This window comes from Symphalangus syndactylus, chromosome 14 (genome assembly GCF_028878055.3).
Source record: "Symphalangus syndactylus isolate Jambi chromosome 14, NHGRI_mSymSyn1-v2.1_pri, whole genome shotgun sequence".
Lineage (NCBI taxonomy): Eukaryota > Metazoa > Chordata > Mammalia > Primates > Hylobatidae > Symphalangus > Symphalangus syndactylus.
In genome coordinates, this window is record NC_072436.2 from 85,883,294 (window position 1) to 85,897,019 (window position 13,726).

Below are 13,726 nucleotides of genomic sequence, written 5' to 3' on the forward strand. Positions count from 1 at the left end.
CTGTATTTCCTTCACCTGCTTCAAAATTTTGCTTTCCAGAAACATCCAAGGCCTCCACATGACTTACATGGCATTTTGTAGAACAATCGTTCTCCCGCACCGTCATTAGTTTGTAAGTATTTACTATCCAAGGACCAGTCAATGTGTGTGATGAAACTAAGGGACTTGCTGCATTCTCCAATTTTCTTATACCTCTGGGCAACAGCATAGACATCTACTGGGCCATCATTGGATCCCACTGCAAGGTAAGAACCATCTGGAGAAAATTTCATTTCATGAATGACTTCTTTTCGATCTTTGATGTGAACTACTTCTGTCATATCTCTGTAAGAATAAAAAGCAAAATGATAAGCAGCAATTCTACAAATAGAAAATCCAAGTTTTAAAATGTATGTGTCAGAAAAAGAAGTGTGTTGAAAGAGAACCAAACCTGCAGGAATTAAAGGACTAACTTTTGAGGAAATATATAAAATGGTATTATTTAAAATTTATGGCATTGGCCGGGCACGGTGGCTTATGCCTGTAATCCCAGCACTTTGGGAGGCCAAGGCGGGCAGATCACGAGGTCAGGAGATTGAGACCATCTTGGCTAACCCGGTGAAACCCCATCTCTATGAAAAATACAAAAAATTAGCCGGGCATGGTGGCAGGCGCCTGTAGTCCCAGCTACTCAGGAGGCTGAGGCAGGAGAACGGCGTGAACCTGGGAGGCAGAGCTTACAGCGAGCCAAGATGGCACCATTGCACTCTAGCCTGGGCGACAGAGCAAGACTCCATCTTAAAATTTACGGCATTTTAGGAGAATAACAAACTGTTTAAATGATATTTTGGGCTTCCAAAGTAAAAACAAAGAATTTAATTAAGTGCATATTTGTGATGAAGAGAAGTGGATTAATGGGCACAAACCGCAATCTGACAGAAGAAATAAGATCTAGCATTTGATAGATCAATGGAGTAACTATAGGTTATAATAATCTATCAGATATTTCCAAATAGGAGAAAATAATTCAAATGTCTCTAGCATAAAGAAAAAAATATTTAAGGTGATGGATAGCCCAATTACATTGATTTGATCTTCACGAATTATATGAATGTATTCAATTACATGTATCCTGAAAATATGTGTATCTATTATGTATTGATTTTTAAAATTTTAAAAAATGCATATTTGCTTTCATGTTTAACTATATATTATTTTTCTCTAAAATTTTTGTTTCAAAAGTTGGGGTTTGTCAAATTGTTTTAAAAATACTCCATGGAGAAAGGGAGAATATATCAAGATTAACATAAATAAATCATCTTTTTTATACTTTAAGAAACTAGTGACTGTTAGGCTTGATACTTATATTGTCGCAAAAAGAGCAAGTCAAAAAAGCAGGTGAAGAAAATTACCTTTTTAAATGTTAAATGGTGATGTAATCATTCAACATTTCACTGTCATGAATACAGTAAGTCACTGGAATATTTTGTTTTGTTTCTGACCAGATTCTTTTAAGAATTTCTGCTCACATTTGAAAGCTCACTGGGGTTGTTTTTTCCCTACAACTGTGAGACAGGATTATGATGACTAGCAGGTCCCCTGAGCTAGTAAAGATGGCTTCATCAACTCGAAAAAAACTGAATGCATAAAGAATACCAAATAACCATTCTGCGTAACAGTCCCTCATACCTGCTATCATTTATTAATAGCATTATGTTGTACTAGAATGTCATAAAATAGGTGTCTGGAAATTTATGTGTGTGTGTGTGTGTGTGTGTGTGTGTGTGTGTGTGTGTGTAGTGTGGAGGCTTGAGAAGTCCATCAAAAAAGAAATCTGGTACTTAGCCATCTTTTCACACATCACTAAGCAGAGAAAGAAAATGTTGCCCACTAGTTCAGTAATGAGTTATGTGTGGTTGGTAGTGAGAATGTATTGTAATAAACTGTGCTAAGACCATTCTCCAGTCAAAGCTATGGAGAATTCTCTGTGCAAAGCGGGCAATATTTAATTTATAGCTGCATTTCTTTTCTATAATTACAAAACATGTGAGTCGAGAGAACGACAAATGCATTCAGGGGAATTACAAGGGTGGGTCATAATTTCTTTTCAGTAAAAATTATATAGGATGTTAGTAAATAGGAAATATTCCATTTTAGTATCAATTATGGGTAGAAGAAATCTTTTACTAAAGCTCACCTCTAAACATCTGGTGTTGTTGGACGCTGCTTTATTCTTTCTTCCTCTTTTCTTGGCTTACTACAAAGCCCACAATCTTTTATCCAAAACCCTTGGAATTAGATGTGCTTGGGAATTCATTATTCATTAGATTTTAGAAAGGTTCATACACAATATATCATGTAACATCCCCAGTGGGGGCTGGGGCAGCAATGTGTATTAAACACAATACTTTTGCAGCAAGTCACATGACACATGATTATTCCTACTAAGAGATTACTAGATTATAAACAGCCTTACATCAGTTTGTTGGGTTAGACTGTGCTGCCAAATTATCAAATAATTTTGTATTTTCAGGGTGTTAGGACTTCAGAATTACAGATAGGGGATAGTAGATCTACAGTATTCCTATTTGAATGGGTAAATGGATTTTTCCTAAGGTCCTGGCATGTATTATGACCAGGAAAATTGTAACATTTAACACGAGAGCATTTCTAAATACCATTTTCAATATCAGTACGTGCCTGACTCGGAGAACAATGAAAGAGCCGTCCTTCATGCCCAGGGCCAGCTGAGATCCATCGGGGCTGAAAGCTACACTGCGAACCGCCTCTTCCATGTTACAGCGGGCGATCAAGGCATGATCAGCCAGGCTCCACAGCCTAGGCACAAGAATGAAGTCAAAACAAAACAAAACCAACTTCCCATGGTCATCGGCCAGCCCAAGGCAAGAAGGCTTGCTCACCACACCAACAGTAACAAGAAAAGACATAGGAACTTCACACCAGAGCCCTTTATCATGGCCTGTCAGCGAGTCTGGAAAGGAGTTTTAGTGCATCTTTGGGTCATTTTCATTATTTGAAGGAAACCAGCAAGAATTATAAAATGAGGTAACATTTCCAAAGATTGTGAGATTCACAGAACAAAAAAAAAAATTTAAGGCTGGGCATGATGGCTCAACGCCTGTAATCCCAGCACTTTGGGAGGCCATGACAGGAGGATCACTTGAGCCCAGGAGTTCGAGAATAGCCTGGGCAATATAATGAGACACAGACTCTACAAAAAATACAAAAATTAGCTGGATGTGGTGGTGTGTGCCTGTAGTCCCAGCTACTTGGGGGGCACAGGCAGGAGGATCACTTGAGCCCAGGAGTTCAAGGCTGATCCTGCCACCGCACTCCAGCCTGGGTGTCAGTGCAAGGCCCTGTCTCCAAAAAAAAAAAAAAAAAAAAAATTAAATACTACTTCATATAAAACATTACTTTCACTTTGGAAATTAAAAGTTGTCCTTTATGTATACCAATGGTTGTTCATCACACATACATGTGAAAAAGTACTTACAGGATAAGATGCCATTATTATTAGCTTTTTAAAAAGTATGCGCCAGACACAGTGGCTCATGCCTATAATCCCAGCACTTTGGGAGGCCAAGGCAGGAAGATTGCTTGAGCCCAGGAGTTCAAGACCAGCCTGAGCAACGTGGTGAGACTCCATCTCTACAAAAAATTTTAAAAATAGCTGGGTGTGGTGGGGCATGCCTGTAATCCCAGCTACTTTGGAGGCTGAGGTAGGAAGATAGCTTGAGCCTAGGAGTTCGAGGTTGCAGTTAGCTATGATCACACTACTACACTCCAGCCTGGGAAACAGAGCAAGCCCCTGTCTCAAAAAAAAAAAAATTATATATCAATATATATCTCTCTCAATATAAATATATATCAACATAAATATATATCTCTCAATATAAATACATCTCAATATAACTACAGATCAATACAAATATAGATCAATATAAATATCTATATATCTACATATCAGTATATATAATCAATATAATTATATATGTATGTAAATATATAAAAGTGCTTTCTAGTAATAGTTATTTCAGCATACACAGATTGAAATATATGTTACATTTGTTGGCCTTCCTAGGAAGAAAAATGTGTCCGAGATGAAGAAGAGCAAGTGATATCCCCGCTGTTGCTCCTCATAAGCTTCCCCGGGAGCCCAAGTGATGGGTGCACTTTTGTGGGGGTGGACACCTCACAGGACTCCTCGCCAGTGAGCACTGTCACTGCTGGAGAAGTGGCAAACAAGAGCTGCAAGTGCAGCTCAAACAAAGCTTTCAGCACACATTCCCATCCCCACAACACCTAAATTCTCACCCCAAACTGAGTGAGCCTGAATGAAACATCTGAAGATAGAAATAAGGCTTTACATGTTGGGTGCAATTGTGGTATCTGACTTCCATCAATTAGTACTTTTTAAAATATAGTCTTCTGTTAACACAAACTAGTGTCTGGGAGACTGAGAACCTAGAGCTCTGCAAAAGACAGACAAGAATAAATCACACGCAGCATGGTTTCTCTCAAAGCATTCTGCCATCAGAAGGGATGGGGCACATCCCTTACGATGCTGAGCTGCACAGTAAATAGCTTACCGGTCCCTTAGGCAGCCTGTACTGTGCAGCCTCAAGCTGAGTATGTTCTCAATACCTCATCCATTATGCACGACCTCATGTTGCTTCAACCTTGTACTATTTTAAGCAATGTAACCATTGCTTTACTAATAAAGAAACCATCACTCCTCAGTAAATGGTACTATCCCTCTAAAGTCACTATGCTCATCTTTCTCAAGAAATTATGACTTTCAGCCTTCCTAAATTTTAATACTTAGTATAAAAATGCATTAAAGATTCTAGTCAAATTAATGGTTAAAGGGAATAAGATTCTGGCAGTCAGGGCTCCTCAGGGATGTTTGCAATTCTGAGACTCAACAATTGTTGAAATATAAAAGCGAAGGACTTCCTTGAAATCACTTCTTTCTGGATGGGTATGAGTTTCATAGGTGTCTGAATAAGTGGGAAAACTCAAGAGTAAGAGAAAGAGAAAAACAGAAAAAGAGAAGTGAGTAAAGTGAAGTATAAACCAAATAACCATTTATGTCACCAAGGAGAAAACAATAGTTGTTTTAGTTGTTCTGATTTTTAGATCAATGAGGTTTTCGTGCTAGGTAGAGAAGGAAAAAATAGAATTAATGACTACACTAATTGTATTTTGATTAGACTCATAAACATACAAAATAAGGGAGGTGGGAAGTAGTGAGCTTTAGTCCAGTTTACATTGTTCTATATTAGCTATTAAAACCCAGAGGCAGTAGCCATTCAATCGATTGATCAGTCTGTTCCTCTCACACTCTCCCTCTTTCTGGCCTGTTTGTTGTTGAGCATATCTAAAGCTCAGCACTAAGTAATAAAATATTGATATTGGGGTAATATTCTTCATCTCAAACCTTTAAGTCGTATGTTCCTTTAATAGTACAAAAATACTGGAATCATAAGTCATTGTGCTCATTTTACCCAGTTGTGCTCTCAAAAGAATAAAAATGATCCACAGCAAGAAAGCTGGAGGCTCTGAGTAAACTATTTTCTCAGGCCCCATGATTCTTTGATCTGATGATGTGGTTCAAAATTTCATCTGAGACTTTAAAAAGAAGTAATAGTTTACTCATGTGCTAAAGACAATTTTGAGAATCAGAATTTAAGTTTTAATGATGATGAATGAGACAGTCTCTAACGAAATTGTAAAATCTCCATGCAGCCCCCTGTAGAAGACCAAGGGCACGAGGGGACAGTATGGTTTCATCACAGATGAGTGTGCTTACTTCATAAATCTCCAATTAGAAAGAACTTGAAGCCAGCCTCACCAGTATTCAAGTATTTTTCACTTCTAAAAAACATTTCCATGATTTAAGATGCAGCCAAGAAAAACAGCAGGAGCGAAATGACAAAAACCCACTTGATGAGCTAAATGTCTTAACGTTTTATTTGGAAACTGTGTGGTTCTGTTCTGCACTTTATCCTTCTATTAATAAGCAAATTTGGGCAAATAAATCCATCTCAAAGAAGTCAGAGAGGTGACGGCGGTGGGGCCTCACCTGACAGAGCGGTCATCGCTGCCTGTCACAGCCAGAGGCTTCTTGGGATGCAGGGCCAGAGCCCAGAGCTCACCCTCGCAGTGGCCCTGCAGGATCAACATCGGCTTGTCTCGCTCTCGCACAATCACTTCAAATATCTCACTGTCCTGGGTCCCTGCTAGAAGGCGGTCTGCTTTCCAGCACACGCTCCGGATAGAGAGGCCTGACAAAAATAAGTAAAACAAAAGCAAATCTTCACACGATTCACACACACACACACACACACCCATACCCCTGAAGTAAATGCCCTTTAACCAGGATAGCATCAAATGTGACACGTCTTAAAGACTCCTGGAGGCAGAGAATCAACTCTGCCACCATTCTGTGCTTTTTTGTTTTTTGAGATGGAGTCTTGCTCTGTCACCCAGACCGGAGTGCGGTGGCACGATCTCAGCTCACTGCAGCCTCCGCCTCCCAGGTTCACACCATTCTCCTGCCTCAGCCTCCCGAGTAGCTGGGACTACAGGTGCCCACCACCACACCCGGCTAATTTTTGTATTTTTAGTGGAGACGGGGTTTCACCGTGTTAGCCAGGATGGTCTTGATCTCCTGACCTCGTGATCCGCCCGCCTTGGCCTCCCAAAGTGCTGGGTTTACAGGCGTGAGCCACCGCGCCCAGCCCATTCCGTGTTATTTTCTTACAAGTGTTGGATGTTTCCTCCACCCCTTGTGATCTAGTTTGCGAAAGAGCAGCTGCTTTTCCTTGACTTAGGATAACTATGTGTTTCTACAGCAGCATGGTTTGTTTTTATTTTTTAGAGACAGGATCTCACTCTGTTGCCCAGGCTGGAGTGTGGTAGCACTATAGCTCACTGAAGCCTCGACTTCCTGGGCTCAGAGTAATCCTCCTGCCTCACCCTCCCAAGTAACTGGGACTACAGGTGTACAACACCATGCCTAGGCTAATTTTTTTTCTTTGTAGAGACAAGGTCTTGCTATGTGTTGCCCAGGCTCGTCTTAAACAGTAGAATGTATTTTAAATACGATATCATCAAGTAAATATAAGATGATAAGTTGGTCTTTATGAAAACCTAACCTTCAGGATAATTTCCTTTGGATTTGCTATGAAAGAAGAAATCAGTTCAACCTGTAGGAATAACATTGTATTAAAAGTATATGTGGGTGAGACTACAGAGCAGCTGATGATCATATTAAACAAGTTTAATACATATTTGATCAGAATCTAGATATATCCTACTGAATAAACAGATGCACCGTGTCTCAGAAATATGCAAATGAAACTCTAATTTCAGTCTCAAAATACTATCACACATTTATCAATGAAAATACTATTCTTCACCGACTTAATTTATGGAATCTTCTCCACAAGCCTCTTCTCCAAAAGCATAGTACTCCTTTAAAGTGCACACTTCCCTCTCGGTAGTACTATTTCATCCTCCCTAGGCAGGTCCTCACTTGCCTGAGTCTCAGTATCTTAGATTTTTTACAGTCTGTTCTGTTCCTTACTGGGTTTGTTATTTGTTTAGGCAGTGAGTTTTCTAATCCGAATTAGAAATACAGAAGCAGTATCAATTTCCTAACTACTTTAAAACAAGGCCAGGATGTGAAGGGCTCCAATTTGCCTCCCCAGCAGGCACTGTGTCTCTGGGATAGAAAGTATCAGAAGTTCGAGGACTTGGGCTCTACTCCTGCTCTAGGCCCAGCTGGCTAGACATAGGAGTATTCCTTCCTTGCTGGGGACCAACTTTTCTCCCCTTAAGATGTAGACTATAATTATGGTGACCAAGCAATCTGTCATTCCAATTAGAACGCCTTTAAGAGGCTCTAAAACTAAATTTACATAATACTTTGAAGTATTTGCCTAAGGAAGTAGCTTTCTTACGTTGAAAGACCTACTAAACCTTTTTCCTTTCGCTGCTGCGGCCGCAGCCATGAGTATGCTGAGGCTTCAGAAGAGGCTCGCCTCGAGTGTCCTCTGCTGTGGCAAGAAGAAGGTCTGGTTAGACCCCAATGAGACCAATGAAATCGCCAATGCCAACTCCCGTCAGCAGATCCGGAAGCTCATCAAAGATGGGCTGATCATCCGCAAGCCTGTGACGGTCCATTCCCGGGCTCGATGCCGGAAAAACACCTTGGCCCGCCGGAAGGGCAGGCACATGGACATAGGTAAGCGCAAGGGTACAGCCAATGCCTGAATGCCAGAGAAGGTCATATGGATGAGGAGAATGAGGATTTTGCGCTGGCTGCTCAGAAGATACCGTGAATCTAAGAAGATTGATCGCCACATGTATCACAGCCTGTACCTGAAGGTGAAGGGGAATGTGTTCAAAAACAAGCAGATTCTCATGGAACACATCCACAAGCTGAAGGCAGACAAGGCCCGCAAGAAGCTCCTGGCTGACCAGGCTGAGGCCCGCAGGTCTAAGACCAAGGCAAGCGCCGTGAAGAGCACCTCCAGGCCAAGAAAGAGGAGATCATCAAGACTTTGTCCAAGGAGGAAGAGACCAAGAAATAAAACCTCCCCCTTTGTCTGTACATGCTGGCCTCCGTGGTTACATAGATCAGCCATTAAAATAAAACAAGCCTTAATCTGAAAAAAAAAAAAAAAAAAAAAGACCTACTAAATAGTTCTATCAAAATATTTTCAATTATAACATTCTAAAAACTGTTTACTGCAAAATTAAAAATCTGGGGAAGAGAGATAAATAGGCAGAGTGATGAATAGGCAGAGTATGGAAGATTTTTAGTGCAGTGAAACTATCCTGTAGGATACTGTAATGGTGCAGACATGTCATTACACATTTGTCAAAACCCACAGAATGTATGCCACCAAGAGTGAACTCTAACATGAACTATGGCATCTGGGTGATAATGACATGTCAAGGTAGATTCACCCACTGGAACAAATGTGCCACTCTGGTGGGGGACACTGATAGTGAGGGAACCTATGTATGTGTGTTGTGGGTGGGAAGGGGTATATGGTAAGTCTCTCTACATTCTCAGTTTTGTTCTGAACCTAAACTGTCCTAAAAAAAGTCTATTAAAAAAAATGGCCAGGCACGGTGGCTCATGCCTGTAATCCCAACACTTTGGGAGGCTGAGGCAGACAGATCGCTTGAGGCCAGGAGCTTGAGACCAGCCTGGCCAACATGGTGAAATCCTGTCTCTACTAAAAATAGAAAAATTAGCTGGACATGGTAGCATGCACCTATATTCCCAGCTACCTGGGTGGCTGAGGCACGAGAACGGCATGAACCTGGGAGGCAGAGTGACTTGCAGTGAGCAGAGATTGTGCCATTGTACTCCAGCCTGGGCGACAGAGTAAGATGGTCTCAAAAAAAAAAATAAAAATAAAAATAAAAATAAAAAGCCAAGACAAACACTAAACCAGCTGGGATGCTGGGACAACAGAAGGGGTAATTTGGGGTACATGGACATCCTAACTATAAATCTTCCTCTTAATCACCTCACTGTGGTCTTGAGAGGATCCAATGAGATAATGCATTTATTAAGAGAAAGTAGTTTTTCAAGGCATAAGGCTTTAAACAAATACATGAGATAACTCTCCTTACTCCTTGCTCTGAATTCATTGCTACGGGTCTTGAAATGGCAGGAGAAAGCACACAGGCCGATGTATCATTCCCGCTGGGAGGAGTAGAGACACCCTGGCAACACTAGTTCAGGGTCAGTTACTCAAAATCCCCCACTGCAAACATCAGGATGGGCTTTCAAGGATGGGAAGGAGAGATGTATGGTGAAAGCAGTCAGGATGTCATTGCAAGCTGACAGGGCATGCAGCTCAGCTGCAGAGAACCACATGGCCTTGCGCCCAAGATCCTGTTGCCACGGCCCTCCTCCTTGTCCTGATCTCTTTCCCTACCCTTTTCGGGGTTTCATTACCACTCACGAGTCAACATATTCCCGTTTTCTCCCTGGTGTTTTTCTCAGCTCCTGCAGGAGCTTGGCAGGAGGGGCTGAATTAGTTGTCTCCCCAACAGGCTTTGCATCATCTAGTTTTATTACACAAAGGGTTTATTGCTTTGCTCTTCAGCATCATCAGGAAGGAAGGAGAGTCAGTGATATTTCAACATCAGCAAAAAACAAATAATCCACCTTTACTGTATTTATTATCTGCTTCCTCTCAGTAGAATAGAAACGTCTGTGAAGAGAGTTTTATCAGTTTTATTTACTGCTATATCCTCAGTACCTGGCACAGTGACTGTCACATGGTAGACGCTCAATAAAGATTACTGAGCAAAAGAAATAAAACATCAAAATCAAACATTTGAGTCCTTGGAGATACCAAGAAATAAAAGATACCACCCCTGTTACTCAGTAAGAACATTCAAAGAAGGGATATATTCATTCCTTTATTCCAGAAATTTTTATTCAGTGCTACTCTGTGCCTGACAGTGGAGCTTAACAGTGAACAAGACAGGCTCCTGCCGTAATGAAGATTACATTTGAAAAAGGGGCCAGACATATGTAAAGCAGATATCCACGCATCAAAAACGAAAGTGATGCAAATGTATATGTGTACCTATATACACATACATTGTATACACATACAGACATATACATTACATCTTAGTGATACATTATATATTTTAACTGTTATTGAATATTCAGATCATAGTCCTTTTATAATGCCATTGATTGTTTTAAAGACATGGCCCTTTTCCAGGCAGGCCTGGAATCCATGGCTTCACTGCAAGCATGAACACACCAATTCTCCCAAGGCCTCCAACAGCATGTCTGGCCTCTCAAGGCCAAATGACTTGAATTCCTCCCAAGGACCTGGAGCTGTATTTGGTCAAGCATATATTTATGCTTTATTACAGAAAGGGTTTAATGCTGTACTCTTCAGCATTATCAGGAAGGAAAGAGTTAATGATTTTCCAACATCAGCAAAAACTAAATAATCTACTTTTTTGCTCTATTTATTGTCCTGCTATTTTTTAACCTTATTTGGGGGAATAAATTCAGCAAGGAAAAAAGATTATAACAACCCACGACCTGGAATTAAATATTGACATTAAATATATGTCTATATATCCTCTCTTTTAAAAAATGTTGAGGCTCAGGAACAAAGATGAACCTTCCAACTCAGCCCAGACTAATGAACCAGTCAAGTCACACGGCACTCAAGTGTTTTTCAGACCATATCCAGGGAGCTCTTGCATTCCTCAGAAGAGTTCCAGGGTCCTGGAAAGGAGAGGGCCTGGAAATGGGACAGCAAGAGGCGGGAGTTTGAAGATCCCACTGCTGCATTTTCCTCGGCACGTCACCATCTCCAACTTCATTTGAAAAAGGAGTCATTTGAAAAAGGGTTCCACTGAACTAACCAACGTAAAGGCGAAGCTTAGCAAGGATTATTTCTGGCTACACATGGGTGGAAGGGAAGAGAACAAGAGAAGGAGTTGCTACATTTTCATTGTTTGCAATATCAACTTAATGAGCTGTGAACATTTTATCTCAGAGAGCAACTGGGTCTCTCCGTAAGTACTCAGTTCTTCAAACACATCAATTGTCTTTTGTCACATCAGACAAGTCAACCTCATGGGGTCTGTCCACCAGGCAATAGATACAATACCAGGTCACTCTCATTCCTAAGATAACCATTTTAAAAAGGAAGACATCAGTGGGTCAAAAGCTGTACTCATGTTTCCTAATAACATCCCATTTCCATCCTTTTTAAACCTAATTGTTTTTCTGCATGCAAGAGTGGTGAAGAGAACCACACAGTCTCTTCTGGGAACCTTCTGGTGAGACCTTGGTGAGTAGCAGATCCCTGACAAAGTTCTGACATTAATTCACTTCTCCTGTCTATCCAGGCTTAGTTTCTACTTCTGACATAAACCCAGAGAACAGAAATGTAATCATGATGTCCAAGCTGGGCTGGCCAAGGCAGCTGCAGCATTAGAAGGCAACGAAGCTGTCTTACACTCCTTTATATTCTGCTCTGGGAGTCAGAGAAATATAAGCTAGTATTTGGAATATGGCTACAAATCCATCAGTAGTTAAGAGAAACAGGAGAAACCATCCTCATTATTTAAAACCACAGAAGTTCTCTTTCCTGGAGAAATACACATCATTGCTACTTTTGACAGTATGAACTGAAGGCGTTTCACCACACAGATGAGGTGTCCACATTTGGACACCATACCCTGTGCCACTTGTGATGAGAAACGTGGAGCTTGGGCCTATGCTTGGTACAGAGCCAGCAGATGGCAGTAGAGAGCAAACCACTCATCTAAACCAAAAAATCGTCTAATGCCAAGACCAAATCCTCACCAGTCCGTGGCCCTGATTTTATACTCAGACCAGAGAAGAGAAATGGCATCCTTCGATTTCCCTCTGCTACAGTCCTGAAACCTGGCCATGGGGAGATCTAGTTTGTGAATATCAAATCAGATCTCATTACTAAGGGACACTGCTTATTTTCTACCACTAGTTTATTCTGAACAGTTAAATATATGAACTGGATTTATATACCAGCCCTTCCCAGCTGTATGACATGGTAAGGTATTTAGGCATTCATATCGTTAGTTCCTCCATCTGTAAAGTGGAGATATTAGCACTCACACTTCATAGCATTGTGAGAATTCAATGCAACAACACTTGACCCAGTGTCTGGCACTGAGGAATGAATCAATACGTTATGCTATTATTTTAACCCGTGGGTTTTGTGCTAGGTCAGGATCTTTTTATTAAGTTCACATCTCATCACAGAACAACTTGCTGTATGTGTGGTCACATCCGAGCCCTGTAAGGTGGCAGTGCCAGGAACTATGAAATGCCCCATGGGCCTTTCCTAGAGTCTTAGTTACTCTGCCTTATGTTACAACTTAGCTTTTGTCATTTGCTATTATAACTTTGATCTGCTGGCACTGCAAACTCACAGAGGAAAAGGCTATGTTCCAGCACACAAAGAGAACAAACCATTAGGGGAAGAAAATGGCCTTTTCTCCCAATTCTTTGGTCCAAGAGGAGAAAACTGAAAGCAGGGAGAGGCTCGTATTTAATAGTGTTCTTAAAACCCATGTTCCAAGGCCTGATACGATAAAGGGCCAGGCATTGTTGTTCCCAACCCTAAATGTACACCAGAATCTACAGAGAGAGTGTTTAAAAGATACAGATGCTTGCGCCCCTCTCAGATATTCCTCCCAGTTGGTCTAGACCAGAGCAAGACTTCATTACTTTTAGCTCCCCAGGGCTGAGAACCAGTACCTGCTCAAGCCATTCTCCAGCTAGTGTGTTCTCGCATGTCAGACTGTTGAAAATTCAGAGTGCCTGGCAGGTCCCCAGCTGATTCTAATGCAGTGGTTCTTCAGTCATACACTGGCAAACTCTACCCCACTGGATCAGAAAGCCCAAGGATGATGAGCAAATGACAAGAAAGACAGTAGCACCTCTGAGAAGTCGACTTTGAGTTAAACAAGCAAGCCCTGCAAGTGGGCAGTAAGGATCCTCACCAAATTAACCAAGCCCTGTGCCCGTGAGTGCCCATGAGTGCTTAGGAGGTGGCATTATCATTAACCCCATGGACAGCGCCAGGCCCTCAATGGGGCTAGTAAATACGTGCTGAACCGACACGGAAATAACAGCATAGAAAGTTTGTATTACTTGCCTCAAGTC

General features: G+C 41.2%; 1 protein-coding gene and 1 pseudogene across 2 annotated transcripts in view; one reads left to right on the top strand and one right to left on the bottom strand.

Moving 5' to 3' along the window:
• EML6 (EMAP like 6) overlaps positions 1-13,726 on the bottom strand; it is a 321,610-nt gene that overhangs the window by 130,314 nt on the left and 177,570 nt on the right. For both annotated transcript variants that reach the window (XM_063617993.1, XM_055243331.2), the window contains 3 exons: positions 6,089-6,290; positions 2,680-2,817; positions 68-324 (listed from right to left, as the gene is read on the bottom strand). In XM_063617993.1, the coding sequence (XP_063474063.1) occupies positions 68-324; positions 2,680-2,817; positions 6,089-6,290 (597 nt within the window). The remainder of the gene's footprint in view (positions 1-67; positions 325-2,679; positions 2,818-6,088; positions 6,291-13,726) is intronic.
• On the top strand, positions 7,996-8,677 carry LOC129462879 (large ribosomal subunit protein eL19-like; annotated as a pseudogene).